This window comes from Vulpes vulpes, chromosome 14, assembly GCF_048418805.1.
Source record: "Vulpes vulpes isolate BD-2025 chromosome 14, VulVul3, whole genome shotgun sequence".
In the NCBI taxonomy this organism is placed as follows: domain Eukaryota; kingdom Metazoa; phylum Chordata; class Mammalia; order Carnivora; family Canidae; genus Vulpes; species Vulpes vulpes.
The window spans coordinates 5,124,218-5,148,577 of record NC_132793.1 but is presented as its reverse complement, the minus strand read 5'-3'; the positions used below and the strand labels follow the sequence as shown (position 1 = coordinate 5,148,577).

General features: G+C 60.4%; 1 protein-coding gene and 1 long non-coding RNA gene across 8 annotated transcripts; one reads left to right on the top strand and one right to left on the bottom strand.

The window, feature by feature from the left end:
- Positions 1–2,999: 2,999 nt before the first annotated feature.
- LOC140595331 (uncharacterized) lies at positions 3,000–9,354 on the top strand. The gene is made up of 2 exons (XR_011996851.1): positions 3,000–3,744; positions 5,616–9,354. It is a non-coding gene; the product is annotated as an uncharacterized lncRNA (long non-coding RNA).
- A 2,336-nt stretch (positions 9,355–11,690) lies between these two features.
- On the bottom strand, positions 11,691–23,643 carry ZBP1 (Z-DNA binding protein 1). 7 transcript variants are annotated; one of them, XM_072735533.1, is made up of 8 exons: positions 23,380–23,643; positions 20,512–20,733; positions 19,848–19,910; positions 19,269–19,442; positions 17,917–18,081; positions 16,677–16,877; positions 15,527–15,748; positions 11,691–12,695 (listed from the first exon to the last, which is right to left on the bottom strand). In XM_072735533.1, exons 1-8 carry the CDS (start codon positions 23,411–23,413, stop codon positions 12,460–12,462), a joined length of 1,317 nt encoding a protein of 438 aa, XP_072591634.1. In that variant the 5' UTR covers positions 23,414–23,643; the 3' UTR covers positions 11,691–12,459. The 7 variants fall into 7 exon arrangements, with proteins under 7 accessions (XP_072591634.1, XP_072591633.1, XP_072591635.1 ...); XM_072735532.1 differs by having other exon boundaries at positions 19,848–19,913; positions 23,380–23,612; XM_072735534.1 differs by having other exon boundaries at positions 15,527–15,691; positions 19,848–19,913; positions 23,380–23,612.
- Between the last annotated feature and the right edge of the window lie 717 nt (positions 23,644–24,360).

The window sequence follows — 24,360 nt, the reverse complement described above, 5'->3', positions numbered from 1 at the left end:
CTGGAGGTGCTTTTTGAGCACCCTCCGTTAATGACTGGCTGTCTCTGTTCTCCTTATGGATGGGGACAGTCTGACCAGAGAGACGAGACCTTGCCTGAGGCCACACGGGGGAGCAGGATTTGAACTCGGATCTCTCAAACAGTAGAGTATGAGTGTTAGCAACCACACAGTACCATCCTTACTGCTTCTGCCTCGTGGGCAGAAAAGGCAGGCTCTGACCCTTTGCCCTGACACCTCGTGACATGCCCGGAGGCGACAGTAGCTCAAGCAGCATCACCAGAGAGGACAGGGCCAGCGGGGGTGGGAGCCACAGGGAAGTGCGGGGACCCCAATCCTGCAGCGCTGCTCTCCAGCCGAGTGACAGTGACCAATCGCCTACCTGGCCTGAGCTCAGCTCCCCAATTGGATGACTGTGCCTATTGTGCGGAGACCCCCGTGGGTGAGGCTGAACCCAGCCCGTGAGGCTCCCAGGCAGTCCCCGCTCCCTCTCCCCACCCCACCATCCCCCTGCGGCTGTCGGCTGTCGGGAAGAGGAGCGGGGCGAGGCCGGCACCGCTCCCGGCCCAGCTGGGCATACAGTAGGCGGTGGCCGGCTCCTGACCCCGCACGGAGTTCTGACTGGGGCCTGGACCGGGACAAGAGCCTCAGCTCACGGGAGGTCTGTCTAGGGCAGAGGTCTGAGCTGGGGCCACTGGCCTCCGTGAGCTGGGGCCTCGGGCTCCCTGGGCTCCCAGGCTTGCCTGGCGCGAGCAGCCACTTCTCCAGGAATGCCTCCAGGTCCGAAACCAGCCAGGAAGCAAGGCCAGGACAGAGATAAATGGCACACATGACAGGAGCACCGCCCGCACTTGCACTTGGCCTCGGGGAGTTTTGGGCAGTTTTGCTGTCCTGGCAAGTGGCGGGGAGGGTCAGCCCGGTTTCCCCTTCGCTGCCCTCCTCCCTGCTTGGACAGGGCTTTCCAGGGCCTGGCTTTTCTTTCCCAAAGTCATGAGCGGTGGGGCCAGAGCTCGGACAGGGTGGGGCTGCCCCCGCTAACCCAAAGCCAGTGTCTCTGGCAGCTTGGAAGTTTCTAGCAAGAGATCCAGCCTGAGCTGGCCCTGTTAATCATTCCCTGTGGAGCTGACTCTGTCTGAGTGAATTTTCCAGGCCACAGGAGAGTCCAGACCCTGGCCGTGAACATTACAATGAGGGCGCCTTGGTGACCTGCCCGAGGGAGGAGGAGGTGCCAGGTCTGTGGGGCAGGGGTGAGCTCTCCTGCCTGTAAAGCAGACCGGGGTCTCCTCGGAGCCCTGGGTGCCGCCGTTTATTAACCAAACATTTACTGAGCACCCGGCGGTATGGGAAGTGCTGGTTGCAGACACAGTAAAAAATAAAATAAAACCATGATATAGGATGGTGAGATAAAGAGAGAAGTGCTCGTGCTCACGGAGGGAATTGGCACCCACATGCTGGTTAGTCCCTCAGGCAGCATCCTGAGTGCTCAGCACCTTCCAATGTAGTGCTCGGCCCATCTGAGTGCTAAACACAATCGTCACCTCCACATCAGGGCAGGGGGCATGGAGGCTCAGCAGGGTTAGCTCCTTGCCCAGGGCCCACACTAACAATGGCAGAGCAGGCTTGCACCAGGTGTCTAGCTCCAGGGCCTGAGCTCTGAGCCCTTCAGCCACCTCGAAGCCAGGTGTGGGACAGGCTTGTGATGCAGATGGGGAAGGACATGTGGCCCTCAGCAACCCCAGGCCTATGACCGGTTCCCCCATGATGTGGTGCATGGGATGGCTGGGGACCCTTGGGGATGTGCAGAACCTAGAGGCCACCTGGGGGCCAGGACCCAGCTGGAGAGGACAGGGGTGGGGCTTCCCAGGGAGGGGCTGCTGGGCAGCAGGTGGGATATGCCCCGAGGAGAGCTAACTGGGGAGCTGGACCCACCTGCTGCCACAGCCTCGGTCACCCCAGGCCCACGACGGCCCGACATGGCAGTCTCCCATGGGGACTAACCAGCAGTTGGGTGCCAATTCCAAAGCCACAGGCTGTGGGGGTTGGAGCCAGTGTCGGGGGAACGAGAGGTGTGAGCCTCCTGCCTGGAAGAGGGACACCTGGGCTGCACGCTGGAGCCCCCCAAAGAAGCGGGAAGGGCGTCCCATGAGAGGAAATGTGTAGAAGCCCTGGGGGCCAGGGCAGGGCCGAAGCACACCCAACAGCAGAGGAGCAGCGCAGTCTGATGTGCAGAACTAGGTGCGGAGAGCAGGGAAAAGGCCGGGTTTGGCTGGTCCTGGGGTCAATGGTGAGCCCCTGTGGGATGCAGCGGGGGGGGGGGGGTGCCTGGAACTGCATTTTTCCCCAATGCCCAGGATGCTGTGGAGACTGGAAGGGGGGTCAGGGGAGGCTGCTTCAGTGTCCAGGGAAGGATGGTCGTGGCCAGACCGGGCGTGGCTTTGGAGGTGGGGAGGCTCTAACGAGTGACCATTCAGCACCCTCCCCGGGAGACTCCTCCAAGGAGATCTGCCTGAGTCCTGGGGAGGACGGGGATGAGCAGGTGTTGGGGATGCCCAGAGCCACCTGGCCAGGCCCTCCCCTGCTCCTGGGCTAAGGCCCAGACCTGGTTCTCGCTTCTGAGGACTTCTTGTCTCACCCAGGAGGGCAGCGGGAGGGCAGCGGGAGGTGGGGGGCCGGGCTAGCAGAGGGTGGGGGGCGTGCTTGGCGCGTGCTGACGGCGAACCTGCAGTTGGGACCTGGGGGCTGAGGGCACACAGGACGTTTGGTCTGGGCCTTGAGCGTCAGCAAGGGAGAGGGCAGGGCAGGGCCAGGAGGGCAGCCCCCAGCTGTGGCAGGAAAACCTCTGGACCTGGCAGTTCCCCTGGATGTGCCCTGCCTGGAATCCAGAATCCGCCGGAAAAATCAATGCTTAACCTGGTGACTCCTACAGGGACATTGGCCACCACGTCAGCATGTGGACTGAGACCCGGGTCTTTGTAAATACCCCGGCCCGGAGTGAGGTCCCTGCCCGTCCACCGGCAAGGCCGTGCGCCTGACTCCGTGTGGGGCACTTGGCAGTGGCCCGAGGGAAGGCGGTGAGGACAGTGAGGGGCCCGACCGGGGCCCTGGGGGAGTCCGAGATGCAGGCCGGCTGAGGGGGCTGCACCAGGGGGGTGACAGTCCCCTCTCACAGGAGGAAGGGGACCGGGGGACGAGGGGGCAGGGCCAACGTCCTGGAGCCCCAGAATGAGGGCGCAGGGGTGACGGCACAGCCAGGACACTTAGGAGCTCACAGCGGGATGGCAGGGACGGGCCGTGAGCCGGGTCCCTCACCTCTGCCTGCGTGTGAGGCCGGATGGACCGGACCCCGTTAGTAAGCGGGAGGCCGAGGGTCACCTGCATAGCCGCCAGCTCTCCCGACACCCCTGTACCTGCTGAGGGGGGACAGCGCCCGGCTCACGTGCTCCCTCTCGGCTCCAAGGCCGACTTCTCCGACAGACAAGCAATTCTCACTTCTGCAGGGCCTGTCCAAGGGCGTCAGGTGTTGGGGTCCCTGAACAACCCCCTGGCCCCCAGCAGCCCACAAGGTCAGGGTGCAGGTGGGAAAGGAGGCACAGGGAAGGTGCAGACTTGCACCTGGGGAAGGGTTTGAACCACCACCGAGGCAGCTCTGGGGCAAAGCCTCTGCCCTCAGGACGAGGTGGACCAGGACACCTCGAGCTGCACCTTCTCGGTTCCGGGCCTGTCAGCCTGCATGGGCCCTGGGCTCAGGTGAGTCAGAGTCCAGCCCCTGCAGCCTGCATCAGTGGGCCGGGGTGGGGAAGGGGCTGCAGAATGCTGATTCCCGGGCTACATCAGTCCCTACGGCCATGGCATCCCTGGGCCAGGGGCCCTGGAGCCGGCTGGTGTCTTTGGGAGTCCACTCTGGCATCTGGGAACGGTAGGGACAGGCTGGGTCCCAGCGTGGCACTGCCCTTGGAGAAGACAGCAATGGCCTTGGGCTGAACCCTGAGGGACCCATCAAGCACAGGGTGGAATTTATAGGACAGAGAGGTAAATGTTGACTCAGGAAGGGGACTCGGAAGGCTTCACGCAAAGATGGAGTTTGGGTGAGGCCTTAACATAGGGCTGTGGGCAGAGTTGGTGGGGGGCATCCAGGGGGAGGCCACTACCCAAGCTAAGGCCCACAGGCTGGAACAGGGATGTTCCTGGACTGGAGTAAGCACATCTGGGGGACCACAGGGGGCGGGGGGAAGGTGGAGCCAGACCTTGAAAGGGTCGGAATGATAGGCTACTTGTCCAGGTCTCCAGCCCTACTGGACCTCGGTCACCTCTGGGAGCTCACTCATTCATTCATTCATGAAACATATACTATGTCTCTACTTGCTGGCCAGACCTCGCTCAGGTGGCTGAAGAGACAGCGGACAGACGAACAGAGGACACACACCTCTGGAGCCTCGTGTCATCCAGGGAGAGAGATGAATTAAGGGAAGGAAACGATATATTGGCAGATTGCTCGGGTGCTCAGGACGTAGCTCAGGAGCTGTGACAGGTAGCGCCTGGGTGACAGGGAGGGCTTCTCTGACAAGAAAGCATTTGAAAGGAGACCCTGAAAATGAGCCAGCCCGAAAAGACAGAGAAAGGAAGCCACAGGGAGTACATGTGCAAAGGTCCTGGGACAGGAGGACGTTAGACACTGGACACTGGTGTGTCTAGGGCTAGGGAGGGAGGCAGGAAGGTCGGGAGGTGAGGAAGGCCAGCAAAGCTAGGCCAGTCCTCCATCCCAGCTTAGGAGCGATTCTGGGCTGTGAACTAACCACATAGAGTTTTCAGCAGGGGAGAGTCTGCTGAGGTTTACATGAAATGCAGATTCCGGGGCCCTACCCAGACCCATTGGATTGAATTCTGCAGGGGAGGCGCCTGAGAATCTGCCTATGCAAACACGTGGGTATTTGGGACTTTGTTGGAACAAAGATGTCATCCTGTAGGAGGGGATGGTGAGGGGGAGACAGAGCAGAGAAAACCAGAGAGACGTAGAGTGACAGGCAGCAAGAGACAAGAGCTGTCAGGGTCCCAGGCGCTGCCCTGGGGTGAGGGGGTGGTAGGAAGAGTCAGGAGCCCCATGGGAGCAAGGGTTTCCCCAGGACAGAAGGAGCCTGGGCAGGTAGACGCCAGTGACCCCTGCAGGGACTGGACAAGAAGGCACCCAAAGGTCTTCTCGAGGGCACCTACCTCTGGGCTGGGGGTGACAGATGTGCAGCGTGGTCACCACCACACTGTCCACAGAGACAGGGTGGGGATGGGGTGGAGGGGTCTTCACATGCAAAGTTCCAGCCCTGGAAAGGACTCCAGGAGCTGACCCTTGCCCCAGGGGCCCTGGGCCCAGTTGAGGCATAGACGTGGATCCTGTGACCCCCTGTCCCACCGCCCAGTTAGTTCCAAGCTTGAGCAATGTTTGCAAAAAAAAAGAAAGAAAGAAAGAAAAGAGAAAAAAAAGATCGGGAGTGCCACCTGGTGGCCAGAGCCATGGCCCCGGCCCTGGCCTGGGCCTGGCACTTCTGGGGTGCAGGAGGCCCGTCTCCACCCGCGTCTCTACTCCTGTGGGTGTTTGTGGTCACCCACGCAGCACACGCGCCCTGCAGGTGAAGTCCGAGACCCGGTAGCGCCCGGAGAAGCTGACCACGTGGAATCCCACACCCAGAGCGAGCCGTTCCCGGCCGTGCCCGGCCGCCCCCCAGCATGTTCTCCAGCCGCCAGCCAGACTCCCGTCCAAGAAGTGAACCGGCCCTCCCCGCCACGGAAGGTTCGCGGCCTGCTCGGCTTGCTCCCCGTGAACGGCTGGGCGGTGGGTCTCGTGCTGCGTCAGTGAATATTCTCGTACAACGGAATCCGAGCAGCCGCGCACACCCTTTGGGAGTGGCCCCGGCTGACTCAGGGCTGCTGAGCGGGTGCATTTATAGGAGCAAACCGATTTTTCTAGAATTTTTTTGGTTTTGCCTTGCCTCCCTCAAAGAAGGCTGAAACCGCAAAGCCTTTGGTGCTCTGATGCAAAGGGGGCCTTGATAAACCCACGTTTGGAGGCAAAGGTCATGGCGCTGGGGACCGAGCCCAGTTTGGCCTCCTGGTGTCGGCTTGAAGTCGCCCCGTGACCCACCCCAGGCCCCCTTTGGAATCGGAGGGCCCTGACTGCCCGTAATGGGCACACAGGGGTTGGACGCACGGTGGGGGCCAGTCAGATCTCCCTTTAATCCTGGGTGCCAGGATTACTCCCCACCCCGAGCCTCAGTCTCCTTGTCTGTGAAATGGGCAAAATCTCGGCTGGTCCATGTCACAGGGCCATGACAAGGGTAAACAGGCGACCTCCATAAAGCACTGCCTCCAGGCCCAGAGGGGGCAGCCGCTGCCCGCCAGGCCCGGACGGGCCTCACCGGGGGCAGGGTGGCTCCCCGTTCCATCCCGTCCCGGCTGACTGTCAGGGAAACTTAGCAGCTATAGGGGGACTCGGAGGAGGAAGAAGGGGTCTGGGAGAGCAAGGTGGGGGTGGAGCTCCAAGGTGGGGGCGGCTGGGAACGTGGTGACCAAAGCACACAGTGAGCGGGGACACTGGTACAGGGTCTCCTGTGAGCCAGGTTTCACCCCAAGGTCACCTGGCTGAGAGCGCGGGGCTGGCTCTGACCCCAGAGTGGCCCTGGGCTGCTTCACTTCAGCCTCACCCTGTACATAGACACAGGGGCTGACTGTGCCCTCGGCGGGGTTGTCACCCCCAACCCCACCTGCCCACGACTCCGCCGGGAGGCATCTCCAAGCGTGAGGTGGCCTTCGGGGTCCAAAGGATTCCTCTGGCTCCCATCAGGGCTGTCTTCCCTCGCTGGTCCCCTGGGTGTAACCCTACAGCTTGTCCCTGGCAGTGTGCCCTTGGGGGGGGGGGTGGCTTCACCTCGTCTGTGCTTCAGTACTTCCACCGCGTGGGAAGGGCAAGAATCCCTCTCCCCGTGGACTGCACGGAAGGCTTACGTGACTGTACCAGCAGGAGTCTGAAAAAGTCAGCTACGGTCGGGGTTCGGGGCGGCGAGGCCACGGGCATGGTGGCAAGTAAGCCCCTGCAACTCCTGCAGGGGCTGGGGGCTTCTAGGGGCCCCGGCTCACAGGGGGGCTCCCTGTGGGATTTGGGGTGCTGGCATTGGTGGGAAGGGAGAGCCAGGTGAGAAAACAGAGCAGGAATTTAGCCTGGATGCTGGGCACTGCGCAGGGACCACGTGCAGAAGGCCGCATCTGGGGGGGCAGGGGATGGGGCTGCGGCCTCCCCACCCTGGCCTGGTCCCCAGGCTGGATCCCCGACGGTCCCAAGCCCCGCGCGTGCGGCCCGTCCGCGGCCAGCAGATGGCGCTCGGCCCAAGGCTGTGAAATGCTGGCCTGGCTCAGCTGGTGGCTGCCGAGGGCTCCTGTCCTCCTGTCCCGGCCCTGCCCTCCTGCCACAGGGGCCAGCGAGTGCTGCAGGGGTCTCAGCGATGGCTGTGGCCCACTGGTGTCCAGGGAGTGCCCAGCTGGGGGCGCCCTGGACATCTCAGTGGGGAGTGGGCTCCCTGAAACCACAGCAGGAGCTTTGAAAAATACACCTGCCCAGGCCCGGCAGGGTGGTGACTGTCCTGGCGACTGTCCTCGATGGGTGTGGGGTCAGCATTTGTTAGACGCTCCGTGGACTGAGGGTCACAGTGTAAGACCTCATGATGAACTCCGAGGATGAGGTGCTGTCCTGATTCCTGCCCGTTTCACAGAGGAGGGCGCCGAGGCTCAGAGTTGCTGGGACTTACCTGAGGTGACACTCGGGGCCCACGTAGGGCTGCGATGCCACAGCCCACTCATTCATTGATCTTCGTGATGCTAATGATGAAAACAGGATCGCCTGTGGTGGGCTTTCTCACCCTGGCTCTGCAGGCATTTGGGGCTTCATGGCTTTGTTGTGGGGGGCTGTCCTGCTTCAGGGTGGTGAAGCCCCCCCAGTAGTGTCCATGTCCCTGGAAGCCGTGACTCCACACCCTCCTCGGACACTCGGACCTCGAAGACATGCCTAAGATCTGGAGGTAGCGGGTGGTCCTGCGGTGTCAGGTGGACCCACAGCCTCACAAGGGTCCTTGTAAGAGGAAGGACGGCGAGAACGGGATGGAGTTTGGAAGATGCTGTGATGCTCGATTTGAGGGTGAAGGACGGGCCATGAGCAGGGAACGCAAGTGGCCTCCGGAAGCCGGGAAGGCCAGGAGACCGACTCTCCCCCGGAGCCTCCGGGAGCAGCCAGCCCTGCCAACGCCTTGACTTCAGGCACCGAGGCCCGTGCGGGATGTCCGGCGCTGCGAGATAAGTTTGTGTGGTTTTAAACCACTTGGGGGCAATTTGTTGCAACAGTAACAGGAAACCATTTCCACCCTCTGCCCCCATGACATCCAAAAATGTCACATGTCACTGGCAGCGGGGAGATGTGGTAACATGGGCCCTGATGGGGGACCACGGGCCACATCCTCGACAGGGTTTTCCGGGTCCGGCTGCTTCTCCGGCAGCTGGTGGCCCCCCTACCCGCCGTGGATGGCAGCAAAAGCCACCGGGTTCCAGGTGAGGGGGAGGGAGGGAACGAGGGCGTGTGTCCCAGAAAGTGAGGCCAGGCAGTGAGAGCCCGGCCAGGTTTTGACTCTGAAACTGCTTCCTCAGCAGCAGGTGTCCGAGCACTGGCTCGGGAGCCCCGTGGCAGGTTCAAATCCTGTCTCGTCCCCTGGGCCAATTGGCGAACCTTCCTGAGCCTGGTAGCCTCTCTGGGCAGGAGGCTCCTGAGGACGACCCAGGGCGGCTCTGTTCTTCTCCAGTTTATTTGCTCAGCAAACTCTTAGTTCACAGAACCTCTTGCAGGACCTTTTCACAGAATACACAGTGCTGGTCCCGTCCGTCCTCTCGTCTGATACGGCTTGGCTGCCTGTGGGTGGGTGGCATCCTGGTCTCACCCATCAGAGCAAAGAGGCCGCTGGATGTGAGGCTGCCTCCGGACCAAGGGTGTATCATTGGGGCTGGAGAAATCTGACTCGGAATCTGGAAGGCTCAGCCCCGTGGAACGGGCTCCACTTACAAGTTTGGGCAAGCACGTGGCCCACGCTTAACCAATCAGAACCCTCCCCGGGACACTCTACCAGCAGCGTGTGGCTGCACCAATTCTCTTTCTGCTGGGGTTGCTAAATGGACCAGGCCCTAAGCCTTGCACAGCTGGCAGCGACAGAAAAGAGTTTCTCAGAGAGATGGGGAGAAAGACGCCTGAAAATAATGTTTGAGCCCCTGGAGCCAGCCATTCCTGAAGCTAAGTATCGATTTCCCTGGTGCAATAGATTCTTTTTTTTAAAGGCCTAAGTGAGCTACGTTTCTGTCACTTGCCCCCAAAATGCTCCCGAGACTCTTTCTTGCTCGAAGCCTCTCGTCTTGGCTGCCTGCAAAGCCCCATGGGCTGGGGGGTCCCACCCGGGCTCATCCTGAGACAAGCAGAGGCTGGGATGAGAGAACAGGATTGCATTTGTGAGCAGGTTACGGTGGTTTGGGGAAAACCACCTCGGACTCGCAAGCAGCCAACAGCCTCCATTCAACGGAGCTTGCAGTTGCAGCCCCGTTTGCACAAAACGTGGCAGAGGGGAGGGAGGGTGGCTGGGGAGCGAGCAGGAACAGAGGGCTGGGGGATGGACGGACTTAATCATTCCCTGCTAGCTAATGGTAGCTACTTAATTTCCTTCCTGAAAAGACCAGTGGTGACCTTCACCTCCAGCCCCCATTAACTGCTGGCAATGCTTTGTCAGCGTGTTTATGACAAATTAATTATACGGAGAGGGGAAATCTCGCAGGGAGATGAGTATTCCGGCTTGGGCTGGAGGTGCGGGCTGAGGCTGAATTCAGAGCTGCATTTGGAGCCTCCCCTGACACGGCCTGGTTAACCACAGACCTTGGGCAAACTTTGAGGCGAGCCGTGTTGAGTTCACCGCGGAGGAAAGACAATGCCAGGAGGACTGAGCCCGACCCCATTTCAAAGCCCCTGATACCTGCTGGCATGTTGCAAATGGGATGTCCCATGAGGGAAGAAGGATTCGGGGGCCCCGGTCAACACGGTGGCCGAGGTAACTTAGCCCCCAGGAGATGGGCCACTGCAGCCCATGGGACAAGACGCCCCCGTCCTAATGAATCCAGCTTCCTGGCCGTGTGCACCTGCCCGGTCCTCCCTGGAAGACGCGAGCAGGTGCGGGGGCGCGTGCTTGTACAGAGCGCAGCGTCCAGTGCAAACTCCCAGGCCCACGAGGTCTGGCACCTGCTTCCCTCCGGCCAACCTCCCGCTGGTTCTGTCGCACTGAGCTTTCCCCTGACACCCAAGCGGCTGTGGGGCTGACTGGGTCATCCTGCTCTGACCATTGCGGCTGTGCCCCTGCCCTGAACATCATCCCCATCCCCCCGGGCCTCCCTCTGCCGGATGTGGGAGAATGAGCTCTCGGGCTTTCTCCTCCCCTGGAGCCTCCTGGACCCTCCGGGCAGCGTGTGGGCCCCTGTTCCGTCCTCCCTTAATTCCCTGGACTAGTCCTGCTCCAGACCCACGTCGGTGCCCACCTCCCGCCGACGGTGACTTTTCCCCCAGGCGCAGGGCTCTCCCTCCGCCAGCAGGCCCAGGGCCTGGCCCGCGGGCCTGTCCAGCACGCATGGGGCAGGGAGGGGGTACATGCAGAGTGGAAAGACAAGGCCTCCGTGCCTCGTGAATTCACTGGCTGATGCTGGGGGGAAAGCAGGGGACTTCTGAGCTTCCTGCCTGTCTGGCGACATCCTTTTTTGTAACTTTGGAGAACTTCCCATCCGTTGCCCTCAAGCCAGGTGATGGGGTGACTGACCCCATCCTGGTTCCAGGGAAAGGGCATGTGATGCCAGTCGGCCAATCACAGCCTTCCGCCACTCTGGCCGGTGACCAGCTGAGAGGTGGTCACGGGCCCAAAGCCATGCAACCTGGCTTTTGCCGCTGGGAAGAGGTGATCTCCTTCCACTGAGCAGCTAAGTCGGCGGCACGGTGGCCTGGAGCCTCCAGGGGCCATGTTTGCCCGCGGAGGAAAGCAGAGCAGAGCGAAGGAAGGAGGGGGGCTGCGTCCTAAGACATGGTCTGACTTCCTGGATGGGGACATTCCTGAAGCCAGATTTATACGGGGACGTGACTCTATCAGAAGAGCCCATACATCCATCCCCTTTTGTGCAGAGAGGGTCCCAGATCCCAGCTTTCTTTCTACCTACGACAAAATGAGTCTTGACGAATACGGAGGGACAGACAGGTAACAAGACAATGGCAGGGCAGCGAGACACGGGTTTGACAGGAAAGCACAGGAGCCTCGGGAGCAGAGGGAAGCTTTCCGGGACGAGGTCATGTCTCAGCTGAGACCTGCTGGCATCGAGCTAGGGAACGGGGGTGACAGACATGAGAGAGATGTGCCACACTGGGAGACTGAAATCGACTGGAGCTGGCCTCTGCACTGAGGGGATAGACCAGCTGCTCTGATGGACCGACGCGGAGATAGATCCTGCTTCAGGAACGACTGGATCCAGGGGCTCAAACAATGCCTTAGGACTCCCCTTTAGGGACATACCCTAAATGCAGTGCATTGGTCCAGGCACTGACCGTCCTGTCAAGGATCTCAAGATCCTCTCAGACACGTTGAAAAGAGATAAAATGTTGTCCAATGACATTCTTTACTGAGGCTCCGTGATGAGCCAGCCCTTCCTCCACCAAGGCAGACACTAGCCCCAGGGCACGTGGGTCCGGGACACTGGACATGCAGGGTCCGGCGGCAGAGGAAACACAATAAAGAGTGAGGTGCGGGTGTGGCATTGGGAGGGGCCGTGGGCATGTAGCTGCGGGTGTGTTATGGACACAACAGGTGGGGGACGTATGTCCTCTTCCACAGTGGCCCTGCCTGGCTGACCACCGCCTCCCTCTTTCTCTATCTTCCTCCCATCGTCCCTTCCCACGTGTCTCCCAGGCCCCACCCCACTCCTTTGTTCTGGAAATGCCGCCGTGCCCCCCACCCCTCCGAGGGAACTCAGCCCACCCACTAGCCCACGTTGCCATATGACAAGCATTCCCTGAGGCCACCTGACCCACGAGCTGGCCGGTGACTTCCGCCGGGCCCGGACGGGAGGGATTTGTTCTCTGGAAATTCAGCTAAGAAATCCTGCGAGATCAGAGTGGAGGTAGGAAGGTTCTAGAGAGGTCAGGCGGGAAAGAGGTCAGGCAGCCATAACGGGCCTTGAGGAAGTCAGGTCTTGAGTGGGAGGAGAATGGGCAGCCTTGCTGGAAGGTGGGCCAAGGAGGCAGCAGGGACAGGGGTGCCTTGGCCCGTCCCCACGCTGGGCCAGATGCCGACTCTCGCTGGCCACGTGTCAGGAGGCAGGAAGGTGGGAATGACACTTAGGGGACACAGAAAGCACAGCGGCGAGGGGTCACTGATGCTCGTCCTCTCCTCCCGAGAGAGCCTGGCTGCTTGTCCTGGACTCCCCCTGCCCCTGGGGGTCCTCGTCTGCGGTTCTGTCCACCCGGCTGCCGGCTTCGGCAGCTTGGGGACCCCTGCTTTCAAGAGTCACAGCTTCCAGGTGGGAGATGAACTCAGTGAAGATGTTGCCGTTGCCGGGGGAAGCCTGGTCACGGTCGTGGGTGACGTGGCTTCTGGACTCCGCACCTTCAGAGACAGGATCCCAGGAAGAGGAGATGTTGCCAAAGGAGCACAGGGGCCCCCTCGCCTCAAATAACCCAAGCGACGTGGCTCACGGTCGCGGAGGCCCTGTCCTGTGTCACTGGGACCGAGCAGGGGCTCCCGCCTCCCCCGGGCCTGCCTCGCTTCTGTGCCCTGCCTGTCTTCGGTGACATTTTAACACTTGCTTCTGCTCAAAACCCACCAGGGGCTCCCTGGCGCCCTTTAAACAAGATCCAGACCTTTCCTCTGGGCTTCCCGGCTCTGAGAGGCGCAGCCCTGGCTCACTGAACCCACTCCCCGAGCTCCCTAGACTCCTGCGCCCCATTCTGCACATGGGGGCCGTGCACCTGCTGCGCCCTCCTCCTGCAGGGCCTTCCCCGGGTCTCTGCTGAGCTGGCTCCCTCCCCCTCGGGACTCGGCTCAGGTGCCACTTCCTCCTGGAAACTTCTCTCCTTGCCCCGCCACGGCAGCTCCTTGCCCACCCCTCCCTGGGTTTTATTGTGGTTTTTTGTTTGTTTTTACAGGGCCGGGCTCTCTTCGAAAGGCCTGATTGCTTTGTGAGCTGCCCCTCCTCCTTCCTGGACTATTTTTCTGACTTGCTCGTGGCTGTATGTCCAGGTGAGGGTGTGTTTCAGGGCAAGGACGGGGCCAGAACTGGCCAATGACTGGGGCAGGGGGTACGGCTAGGGGAGGGGTCCTGCTCCAGAAGACCCCAAGGAGGGCCAGCTTCACGGGCACGTGGCCTGAGCCCACAGTCAGAGGGACCCTGCGCTCAGTGCAAAGCTCTGTTCCGCTCTTAAAATTCCGATGAAGCAGAATCAGGAACCCCACTTTTCCGTGTTGCACTAGGCCCCCAAAGTCGTGTCGCCGGTGCCATCGGGGTGTCTCAGCAGTGAGCCGGACAGGCGGGCAGCAGAGGGCCCCCAGCACCCCTGTGGACCGCCCGTCCAGGCGCCTCAGCTCACACGGACCCCGAAGAGGGTGCCACACTCTATAGTGCTGACAGACCCTGACCCATCATTTCCCCCAAAAGGAAAACCTGCCAGGCCTTACAGGTCTCAGGACGGGGTCCTGCCCATCACCTGAATAAGAAGTTAGGTGTTGCTCAGCCCAGCGAGGAGGGTGGGTAGGGGTGCGGAGTGAGAAAGGCCACGTCGGCGCCACCGCGTAGCCCCTGGGGAGGGACAGGGGAGGGGGCATCGGCGATTTTTCAAAAGCAGAGGGCTGTGCTTCTTTCCCTTCAAGAGGAGACTTGGCTGGTCCCGCCTAAGACCAGGTGGTGGGGCCCATGACCCCGGGGTCCCCGCCTGCCTCCTGGGAGGTTTCTGGGAAGAGGGGAAAAGGGCGCCCTCTTTCTCCGGACTCTTGCTGTTGGGAGTTCAAGGTCATGGCCATCAGGATGGGAGGACACTCGGCGTCCAGCACAGATGTCCACGGGCCTTCAGGCGGCGGCCGGTGAACGCCGGCTGGGTCCCCAGGCTAGGTTTTTTCACCACAGGGGGCCTGGCATGACTCCTTTGTGCAAATCCCAGAGAGTCAGGACCTGCATCCTCGGGCCGGTCCCGCCTCCACACGGAAGGCAGAAATCCCTTCACACCCTGTCCTGGTCACGACCCCCGCCAGCCTTGGGATAGACGCCAAAGTCCCGCCCCGGCGTGGAGCTGTGCTCTGGCCCCTGCCATCCTCGAAGCACGCATGGGTCACACTCGCACTCTGTCCACCCACCGTCCTGGTCTCCCCTGTTGCACACACTCGTCCACCCGCAGGATGCACCCCCCACCTGCCGCCACCACCTTGCTCCTGCCTGTGCAGCAGAGTTGGAGTCACCTGGCTCCGCCACCAGAGGGCAGGAGCTGCGGCCCGGTGGCTAACCGCACCCCCAGTGTCCTCCTGTTGGCCTTGGGGCCTCCTCCCCTGAGGCGGAGCTGGGCTCCAGTGACATTTCCCAGCTCCTCTTGAGGCCAAGTGCAGGTCCTCCGGCTGAGATGAGGAGCGTGGGTGTGCCTGGTGGAAGGGGGCCGGCCGGCCCTCGTAGCCTCTCTGCCCACTGATGAGTGCAGAGCCCTCGGGATGGCCCAGGACCAAGCTGGAAGAAACCGGGTCTGTGCCTCCCGCCAGCCCCGACGGTTGCCCCCCTTGCATGTGGGCTGCACCTCCAGCAGGTGGGAGCCACCCTGGGTAGGGGGTCTCTTTGCTGCAGCAAGTGAGTTTCTCTCTGAGACAGAGCCTCACTCACTGTGGCACCTCAGCACCTCCCATGAGGCCTCAAATAACACCAATGGTAATGACGTGTCAGATGCCTGGAGGCACACGCAGGGCCAGGCACGGTGCCGAGGCTTTGCCTGCACAGCTCACCCAGTCCTCGTCACAACTAGGAGCTACAGGCAATTATCATCCTCATGCCCCAGATGGGGAAACAGAGGCTCAGAGCTAAATGCTGGGCTAGGTCACTTGGCTAAAAAGATTGGACCCCACACATTAGCTCCTGGGCTGCTCTCTGCTGTGACCCTCTACTGCCTTCCAGACTCCGGGAAATGGGAGATTCGAGAATGACTATTGATGGGTGGATGGATGGATGGATGGATGGATGGATGGATGGATGGGCAGGTGGATGGATGGGTGGGTGGGGGGGTGGGTGGATGGATGGATGGGTGGGTGGGTGGGCGGGTGGTTGGGTAGATGAGTGGATGAGTAGATGGATGGATGGATGGATAGATGAATGGGTGAGTGGATGAGTTGGTGGGTAGATGGGTGGGTGGATGGGTGGATGAGAGAGAAAGGGAGGGAACACAGGGCCCACGTTGCCCCAAGCTCACCTGCATCCTTGCCTGGCTCCCCAGCATCCTCAGGCCTTGCAACTCCTCCTGGACCATCTGTCCCTGAGCTGACAGTCATTCTGTTGCTGTTGCCGATGGCAGTGTCCTCAAGGATGCACGAACTGATGTGGACTCTCTGGGCCACATCCCCCTCGGAGGAAGGTCCTGGTTTGGGCATTCGAATTTCGAACGAAGCCTCTGTGTCACCAGGGGTGGCAAAGGCTGTCAGGCAGCCAAAGACAGAGATGTCACCGGGGCCGCACAGGCAGCTGGATGGTGGCCTCGAGCCTTGACCCCCAGCCTGGCTTCCAAGTTCTCCCCGGCCAACTCTCCTCCCTGAAGCCAGGCTAGACTCGGTCCACGGCCAAAACCCTGCCCCCCTCAGCATCTCTGCACATGGCCTGGGCTGCCGGCCCTCTCTGCCACCCAGGTCAGCCAGCCTGAGTGCCACCTCTTCACAGGCCCTTCCCCTGGGCTTCGGCCACCTCCCTGCCACCTCCCCGCCACTGGCTGTTCCCTTCGTGCCCCTGGTTTGCCCGAAGCTCTGCTATACCATCTCCCCCTTTGGTTAAAACCTTCGCACAGCCATAGCCAGTCCCCAGCCCCTGTCACCTGGCTCCTTTCCCATCCAAACTTCGGACGAGAATTGTGCAGTCTCCCCTCCTACTACTCCTCTGTCCCCTCGGCTTGTCTCGGACCCCTCTTACTGGACCCCATGGAGCTCCCTGACCTCATCGGCTTCTCCTTTCTGGAAACTTTCCTCCTGGAGTCCCCGGCCTCCCTGGTCTCCCTGCTGTTTTCTGTCCCCAGCTTGTCTCTGGGTTCCCAGTGCTGAAGAGGACTTGGCCTGGGCTCTCTGGTCACTGTCGACAGCACTTGGTAGGTCACCAGGTACTTAGATGTACCCTCCTTAGATGCCATTCCAGTCTGGCCATCTCCTCTGACCCTGCTCCGGCTGGTCCCTGCCTGTCATACAGATGAGGACACAGGATCCTGAGGGATGACTCTACAGCCCCACCTGCTCTACAGCGTAACAGCCTCCAGGTGGAAGGAAAGGAATTTCCCATCATGCCTCTCTCCCTGCCAAGGCCAGCTCAAGTTCTGCCCAGGGAGGAGATGAATGGGGTGGGGTGAGGGCAGGGTGGGGTACCTGAGGAGCTGCCAAAGGGGCTGCAGGCGGCAGGGCCCTTGGTTGGTGCGCTGTTGAGGTTCATCATGTTGTCATGTCCCATCTGTACCCGTCTGAGCATAGTCTTCTCCAAGTGGATGTCCTGGGGTCCCCAGGCTGCAGCTGGGGAACCCTGAGTGGAGGGATCAGCTGGCATCACGGGAGGGAGGGGAGCCATGGAGCCTGGCAGGGGACACGGCAACGTGACCTCTGAGCCCTGCCCTCTGACTTCCCCTGGGAGACAGGCCTCTGGGACTGGGGATGAGTGTTTCAGACTATTGATGGGGAAGCAGAACAGTGAGGGGGGTGTCTCCCGGGTTTTTATGACTGGTGCCTGGGGTGTCCCTGGGGTGCCCAGAAACCCAGTCAGCGAGCACAGCCTCTGCTCCCTAGGGCCGGTCTCCTTGGGCATGAGCCCTCAACCGTGAGCATTCGGAGCCTTGACATCCTTTTCTCTCCTCGGTGTTTATTTTTATGGTAAGCCTCCTGGTTTTAAACTTAAGACAATGCTAGTAACCTGAACTTTAAGGTAAATCTGAGTAGAATAAAAAGGTAAATCGTTTAATAATATTAAGTAAATAATCAGACATGGGCACGGCCCAATTTGGGGAACGTGGAACCCAGAGGACGAAGGATGGGGAACCATTGATCTAGATTCTAAAACAAAGCTCCTCGCTTCACTGCTGGGGAAACTGAACCCCAGAGTCAGGGGTGGGGGGTGGGAGTGGGGGGCAGGGCTCTCCTGAGGTCACAGGGGGTATTCCAGCTTTCGAGCTGGTGCTGTCACTCGTGCTCCAAGGCTGGCCCCTGTCCCCTCCCGCCCCAGTGCCTGGCAGGGAGTAAGCACCCTGTATTGCGGGGTGTATTTTGACAAAACTAGGACGTCACTGGTTATGCCCAGTTTCTAAGATGTTAAAATGTGGGGGAAGGGCATGTCTCAGAACAAACAAAATACTATAGTGACCCCTCGAGACGTTCTACTGAGGGAACCCTGAGTTGTTTCTCAAGGCAAAATATCAGGTCGCATTGGAAGTGAGGCAAAAGATATCAGAATGAAGGGAGAGCAGGAGAGGTTTGATCCAGCCATGAAGGAAGACGTCCTCATTCTCAGGAAGGATCTGAAAGCCGCCCTGTGTCTCGGAGCTTGAATGTCCCCCTCCCTGCTCCCACCCAGCTGGAGCACATACCCCTCCAGGGGGCAGGTGTCTCTCAGAGGACTCACCGTTGTCCCCAGAGGCCACCTGTCTCACCATGACGTTCCCTTGTCCAATCTGGATGTTTTCAGAATTGTCAATGGAAATGTGGTTATGTGGTCCGTTCTGACAGATCATGTTGATTGGATTTTTCTGGTAAATAATTGCGGTGGCCCGGTTTCCTCCTCCCAAATCTGCAAAATCATATTCCACTCGAGCCCTCGGTAGCTCTCTGGGCACAGGGGGTCCACCCACCAGACAACGGCAATAAAATCTGCTGCAGAGCTTGTTAAGGCACAGGTGCTCGCCACGGGGGCGCCAAGTCTGGGGGTCCAAGGTGGGTCTACGAGGAGCCCAGATGAGCCCTGCTTAGAAGTCACCGCGGCAGTCACCTACTCGTGTGTCCTCTGCCACTCCAGGGGGATCCTGGGCGCCTTGCTGCTCACCTTCTGTCCCTGGTCAGAGGCATCCGCTGACCACTGAGCCCCAGGACCCCTCTCCTTTAGCGGAGGGAGAGGCTGCAGGGTGGCCGTCCATGGGCTGCTTCTGACCACCAGAGCAGCTTGGTTTGGGTTCATGTGGCATTTTTTAAGAATTTGGATTTTTTTCTCCAGTGTTTAAACCTGGCCGCCGTCACAGGTTGCTATCACGCCCGCAATGCTGAGCCCATCTGGGCGCTGTGAGCTTGTGCGTCATCCCAAGGGCTGGGTGAGCACCTGCCTGGGGCTTTGCCGGCTCTACACACAGAGACACGTCCCACCTTTTGTGCTTTTGTGGGTCCCTTCCTCCATTAAAAAAATATTCAAAATTACCTTTTATGACACTGTGGGGATAAAGACAAATGCAATCTAGGTGGGAGTCACGGTTAACTCTTCACCGTTATTATAATACTCATTTTTTCTTCTGATTTTAAGAGAAATTAGAACATTTTTGTAGACCTCTGATGCCAGGCCCCGTGCCTGCTGCGCCTGATGGACAAGTCACCTGGGACCCCACCCTGCGGGTGTCTGAGCCCAGCCTTCTCTTCCTGCAACTTCCAAACTCCAAGTTGGACAAAATGCTAACAGTTTTGTGTCAGCTGAGCTCCGCATCCTATGAACACCTCTTATCCCAGCCCTTTGCCTTCTGCAACTACAGCCTTAGGCCACTCCTCCAGGAAGCCCTCCTTGGTTACTCCCACCAGCACACCCGCCCTCCTGGTACCCCCTTTTAGTGACCCATCAGCAAGACGGCTGCAAGCTACTGTGAGGGTCTGACGAGGAAGGTGGAGCTGGCAAAGTGCCTGGCAGGGCGCCCAGCAAGGACCAAGCGTTAGATGTTGCAGCTTCTCTTCGTAGCCCTGCCCCATCCAAGCATGGGCAGCAGGTCAGCACCTACCTACCTGGTTGATAAATTGCCCATGTACTTGTCTTCTCATCAAAGTCCAGCTTGTGCTGCTTCCTCATATCATACAAGTCGCGGTTGACGTCTTTCGCTGTCTTCTTTCCCACCCCCTTGGCGATGTTCAGCGCCTTGCAGGGCCCATGGGCTTCCAGAAACCTGTAGATGGCTTCCTCTGGGAGGCAGGGCGGTGGATGAGGAGGGAGGGCCCCGGAGTTTGAATCTGCTCCTCTGCTGGCTAGCTGTGTAAGCTTGGGCAGCCCCAGACCCCCTGTGCTCAGTTTCCCCATCTGAAGACTGTGGGACGTGAGACTAGCACCCCGCAGAGGTTGTTCTAAGGCGCTAGGTTGTTCTAAGGTTGTTCTAAGGTGAGCATACGGCGCTCCCAACAGCGCTGGGCACACGGCTGGTGCACGAGGGATGCCAAGCACTGTCAGAGAGAGGATTTCTCAGCCACTTAGCTTCTCCCACTGTGCAGACTGAGTCTCGCCCCTGGACGCCTTGTGGGGGCCTCCGGTGGGTGGGGCAAGAGTAACATCTCGAGTGGCCAAGGAGAGTTTGGGGAAAGCGGGATGCTTACGCTGGCCAGTGAGCTGAAGCCCGGGCTCCTCTGGAACTGCAACTATGTCTTGCTGGCACCTCTCTGCTGGAGGAGGAAAGATGGGTCAGGGACTATGGGGGCGGCAGAGGGTACGGGGACTCTGCTGGTGACGGTGGGCCACTCTACGGTGGCCCCCAGCGCGTGGGAGATCCGGACTCGGAGTCCACAGGTAGACGCACCTGCCTCCAAACCTGCCCCGCTGCTCCCCAGCTGTGCAGCTGAGCTGCGGACTCACGTCTCCGGGGGAAGAGGAAGAGGGCCACCTACCTACGTCCAGGTTGTGTGCGGGCACCGCCGGCCACCGGGAGCACCTGACAATAGCTCTGCTGGTCTCTGCGCTACAGAACTACGAAGGAGGACCCAGTGCGAAGCCGAGTCTGTTCCGTTGTCACCACTAGGTTGCACTGGCCAACAGTGTTATTGCTAGTGCTTTGCTGAGCGCCTGCTGTGTGCAGGTGGGAGGCTGCACCCTCCGCATCTCACCCTTTTGCAGCCCTGGGCTGCAGACCTACGAGGCACGGCTTGGGGATGCCACGCACCCTCAAGGGGCAGGGCTCATATTCGAACCCAGGCCCGGACCCTCTTGTCCACTGCCAGGCCTGCTCGCCTGGGTGCCCCGCCCCTCCCCCGGGGAGCAGGTTACCCTGGTTGGCCTGGGCCGGCTCTGCGGGCACCACTCTTCCCGTCCTGCCGGTGCCCAGGGCCCACGTCGCTTGGCCTTCCTGGGAGACTTTCGACTCCTTCATCAGCCGGTAGAGGACTTGGTTGAGTTTTTTCTTGGGCACGTGTAATTCCTTGGCCAACTGGATGGACTTGATGGGGGAGCCGGTGTCCCTCAGCGCCTGCAGGATTCTCTGCTCGAGGTCTGAGTGGAGGAGAGAGTGGCGGAGAGGGGACTGATTCTCCCCTGGATTGAGCCCGGGCCTGGGACTCGGGGGCAGGGAGGTGTCCCCGCATGAGGGGTCCAGACCAGAGGGAGGGGCAGAGACCCGAGCAGACGCTAACAACACGGCTGTCCAGGGAGGGACACATGGGCTGGTCAGAAATGACCTTGGTGACCAGAGGAGGTGCCCCAGCCTCCCGAGCATCCTCGGCCTGGTGTGAGCGCTTGAGGGTGAGGTGGGGATGCTCAGGCCTCAGATGTCCCAGAGCAGAAGGGAGCGGAGGGTGGCAGCGTGGGGTAGATTGAGTGCAGGAGAGCAAGGGGAGGGAGGGAGGGAGGGAGGGAGGGAGGGAGGAGGCCAAGTGGCTGCAAGGGAGGCCTGCGGTCCCCGCCTCCCTGCGGCACCTGCCCCTCCTCGGGGGCTCACCATCCACGCCAGTGGTGCGTCTATCCATCCAAGCCAGAAAGCTAAAGATGCTCAGAAACAGACCCTCCTCCCCGCTGCCCGGTTATGGAGAGTCCTGGGAGCGTGGTGCCTTGCTCTCTGGGATCCCACCTTCTCCCCTCTGCGCCTCCCCCTTCCTATTCTTCACCACCACCCCCGTGACCACAGCAATTCCCCCGATGGCAGTCGGGATCCCTCCAGCCCACCCTCCACTCGGCAGCCAGAGCCTCCCTCCGAGCACCAGCCAGCGGTGTGCTCCTTCCAGCCCACTCACTCCTGGGCCTTTGCACACACTGTTCCCTCCATCAGGAACACTCTCCCCCCCACCTCCACCTGCCCAACACCTACTCAACCCTCAACCTCCACCTGCCCAACACCTCACTCAAACACCATCTCTCTTGGGGAGCCATCCTAGGTGCCCCGAGTGATCGGGGTGCCCTGTGTGTGAGGGGGGCTGCAGAATGTCTCCAAGCTCCCCTGCTGTGATTGCCTGGTCCACTGTAGTATCTTTGGTGTCTAACTCAGTGCTGGGTACACAGTAGACGATCAGGAAACAGCATTTGAATGAACGAGTTTCTGAGTGGATCTGCTCACCACTGGGACAGGTGTCGGCCCAGACGACCCAGGGCAGGGCGTGGACAGCAACTAGGTCTCTAATTCTCCACCTGAGGTTAATGACCCTAAGCAGAATCCCAGGAGCTCTCTGAACACCTCTGTTCCTCTCAGACAGGATCCCACAAATCCAAGCCAGCAGCTCTTTGGGGAGCGGAGAACAGGGCACACAGTGCCTGAGGAGCTGGAGCCCCCCCCGCCCCCCCGCAGCCCGGCCTCTTACCAGGAAATGTCTGTCCCCAAGAGCCCAGTGGGAAATGCAAAGTGGGGCCCTTCTAGGGAAGACTTGGGGCACCTGGTGGGACAGCAGCCCAATCCTTTGCCTTCTGGGTTTTCCCTTAGTGGGGGAAGGGATGAGGCATTTATTTGCTGGCTCTGCAGCTGGGCTCTGAGGCTTGCCCTATGATCAGGACATGTTCATCCTTGCTGGGTGCAGGTGAAGTGCAGTTAGGACGCCTGGGGGCATCTACTCCTTCACCCCCAGCAGCCGGGGATCCCCATCCAATCAACTGCAAGCCTGGCTTTGCCTCATCTTGAAAAGAGTTCTGGTTCTTGAAAAGCCTGCCCGCGGGTGAGCCTTCCCCTCCCTCCTCCTCCATTCCCCCCCCCACACCAACCCCAAAGGAGCGGAGGGGTCGTGGCTCAGAGATCAGAGTGAGGGCCAAGCCCATAGGGCTGGCTGGCCTCGTGTGCCGAGTCTTCAGGCTGATGCGTCTGTAAATGGGAAGTTGTAAACTGGACGAGGTGCAAGTGACAGGTTGGAGAGGAAAACCTCAGAGGGAGAAGTTAAATTCAGCCACTGAGCAACAAGTACTTGCACCTCCCCCTTGGAGAAGCAGAACAGAAACCGGGGAACCTGCCCAGGCCCTGGGCGCACCCCGATGGCACCCCTCCCCAGGCCACCCCTTGTCCTATTTTCTGTCCCCTGACAGTGGCTCTCCTGGGTTTGAGCCCCCGCCCTGCCATCCACTGGCTATGTGACCTCTCCGTGCCACACTTTTTCCATCTGTGAAGCGGGGATCGGAGCAGCTATCTCAAAGATTATAGTGAGTAGTAAACCAGCTAGTGATAGCAAAACCAAAAATCCCCAAATCAGAGCCATCGTCAGCCCACAGCCCACACGTGGCCCACAGCCCACAGGCTCTCTAGAATACACAGCCCTGGCCCCATACACGGCTCACTTTTATGGGTTATTCGTCCGGGAGTGAAGCAAAGCAGCTTCTCTTATTTCTTAAAATGAGTGTGAGGCCAGGTGTTCGGACCCCAGCATCAGCTGCGAGGCCCCGGGTCCCCCTTGCGGGGCCTGAGGAATCTCATGTATAAAATGGAAACAGCATCACGTGTGTCCCCCCTGCTGCCCCCCGAGGGCTCCTAAAAGGCGTGCAGAGGGTGTTGGCAGGTGCCCAGGGCAGAGCCAGCCTTCCCCACCAGGCCCTGGGCTCCCATCTACTCTCGGGGCCCCTCTGGGGTCCCCACAGGCCATCACTGCTGTCAGCTAGCCCAGGAAAGGAGCTGGGCAGAGGTGCAACCCGCCCCGGGAGCACCTGCTGTTCCTTGGGAGGAAGAGGTACCTCTCTCATCAGGGTCACCCGGGGCCTGGGCCATCCCGGCGGCAGCGGCTGGAGGCCTGGAGCCGCGGCCCCTGCTCTGCCCGTGGCGTGGAGGGGATGGGCTGGTGCAGGCAGCGAGCCCTTGCCCGGCTGGACTCGGTGCTCTGGCAGCTGTGAGAGGAGGCGGCAGCCGGTGGGTGTTTGCTGTTCACACTCTAGAAACAGGCCTCGTCAGCCTGACCTGACCAGCTTTCGGGAGAAAAAGAAAACGAAACTCCTGTGCGTGGCCTCAGAGAGAAACAAAATCGAAAGTAGACTTGATGAGCAAGGCCCCTGACTATGTGTTGGTTGGAAGGAGCATTCTCTGGACCCATGGGACTTCCCTGACCTTCTGGGTGCCCACCACTGCCCACCCTGACCCCCCACACAGGCTGAGGCCCCCCGAGGGGTGGGGGTGCTGAGGCCTTGCAACCATTGTGTGTGTCAACATGACAGCTGCTTTTAGTGAGCACCTACTGTGTGCTTTCCGATCTTGAATGCCCCTCTGACTCTCCTATGAGGTCGGGGCTAGGACTGATGGCTTCTCTCGGTGGGGGGGAAACTGAGGCTTAGGTTGGTGCAGGCACTTGGCCAAAACTGGGTTCTAACTCAGCCCACAATTTGCTGGCTGCGTGACTTTGGGCAAGTTCTTTAACATGTCTGCGCCTCAGTTTCCTTATCTGTACAATGGTGCTAATAAAAGGAGCTATGTCAGGAGGTCCTGGAGAGGGTGGAGGGGGATAATCCAGTTGGACAGCCTGACCAGACCCTCCCCCAGCAAGTGCCAGCTCCAGCCGTGAGCACAGCGGGGCACCCACACACCTGGAAGAGGCACCTGCCCGGTCCACCTGGTCTTTAGGGGTCATGACCCCGGGGGGGGGGTGCTCAGAGCTGCCGTTCAGGAGGGGACACCGGGGCCCGCCGCGGTGGAGGGCTTCGGGCCAGGCAGCGCGAGGGTCCCGG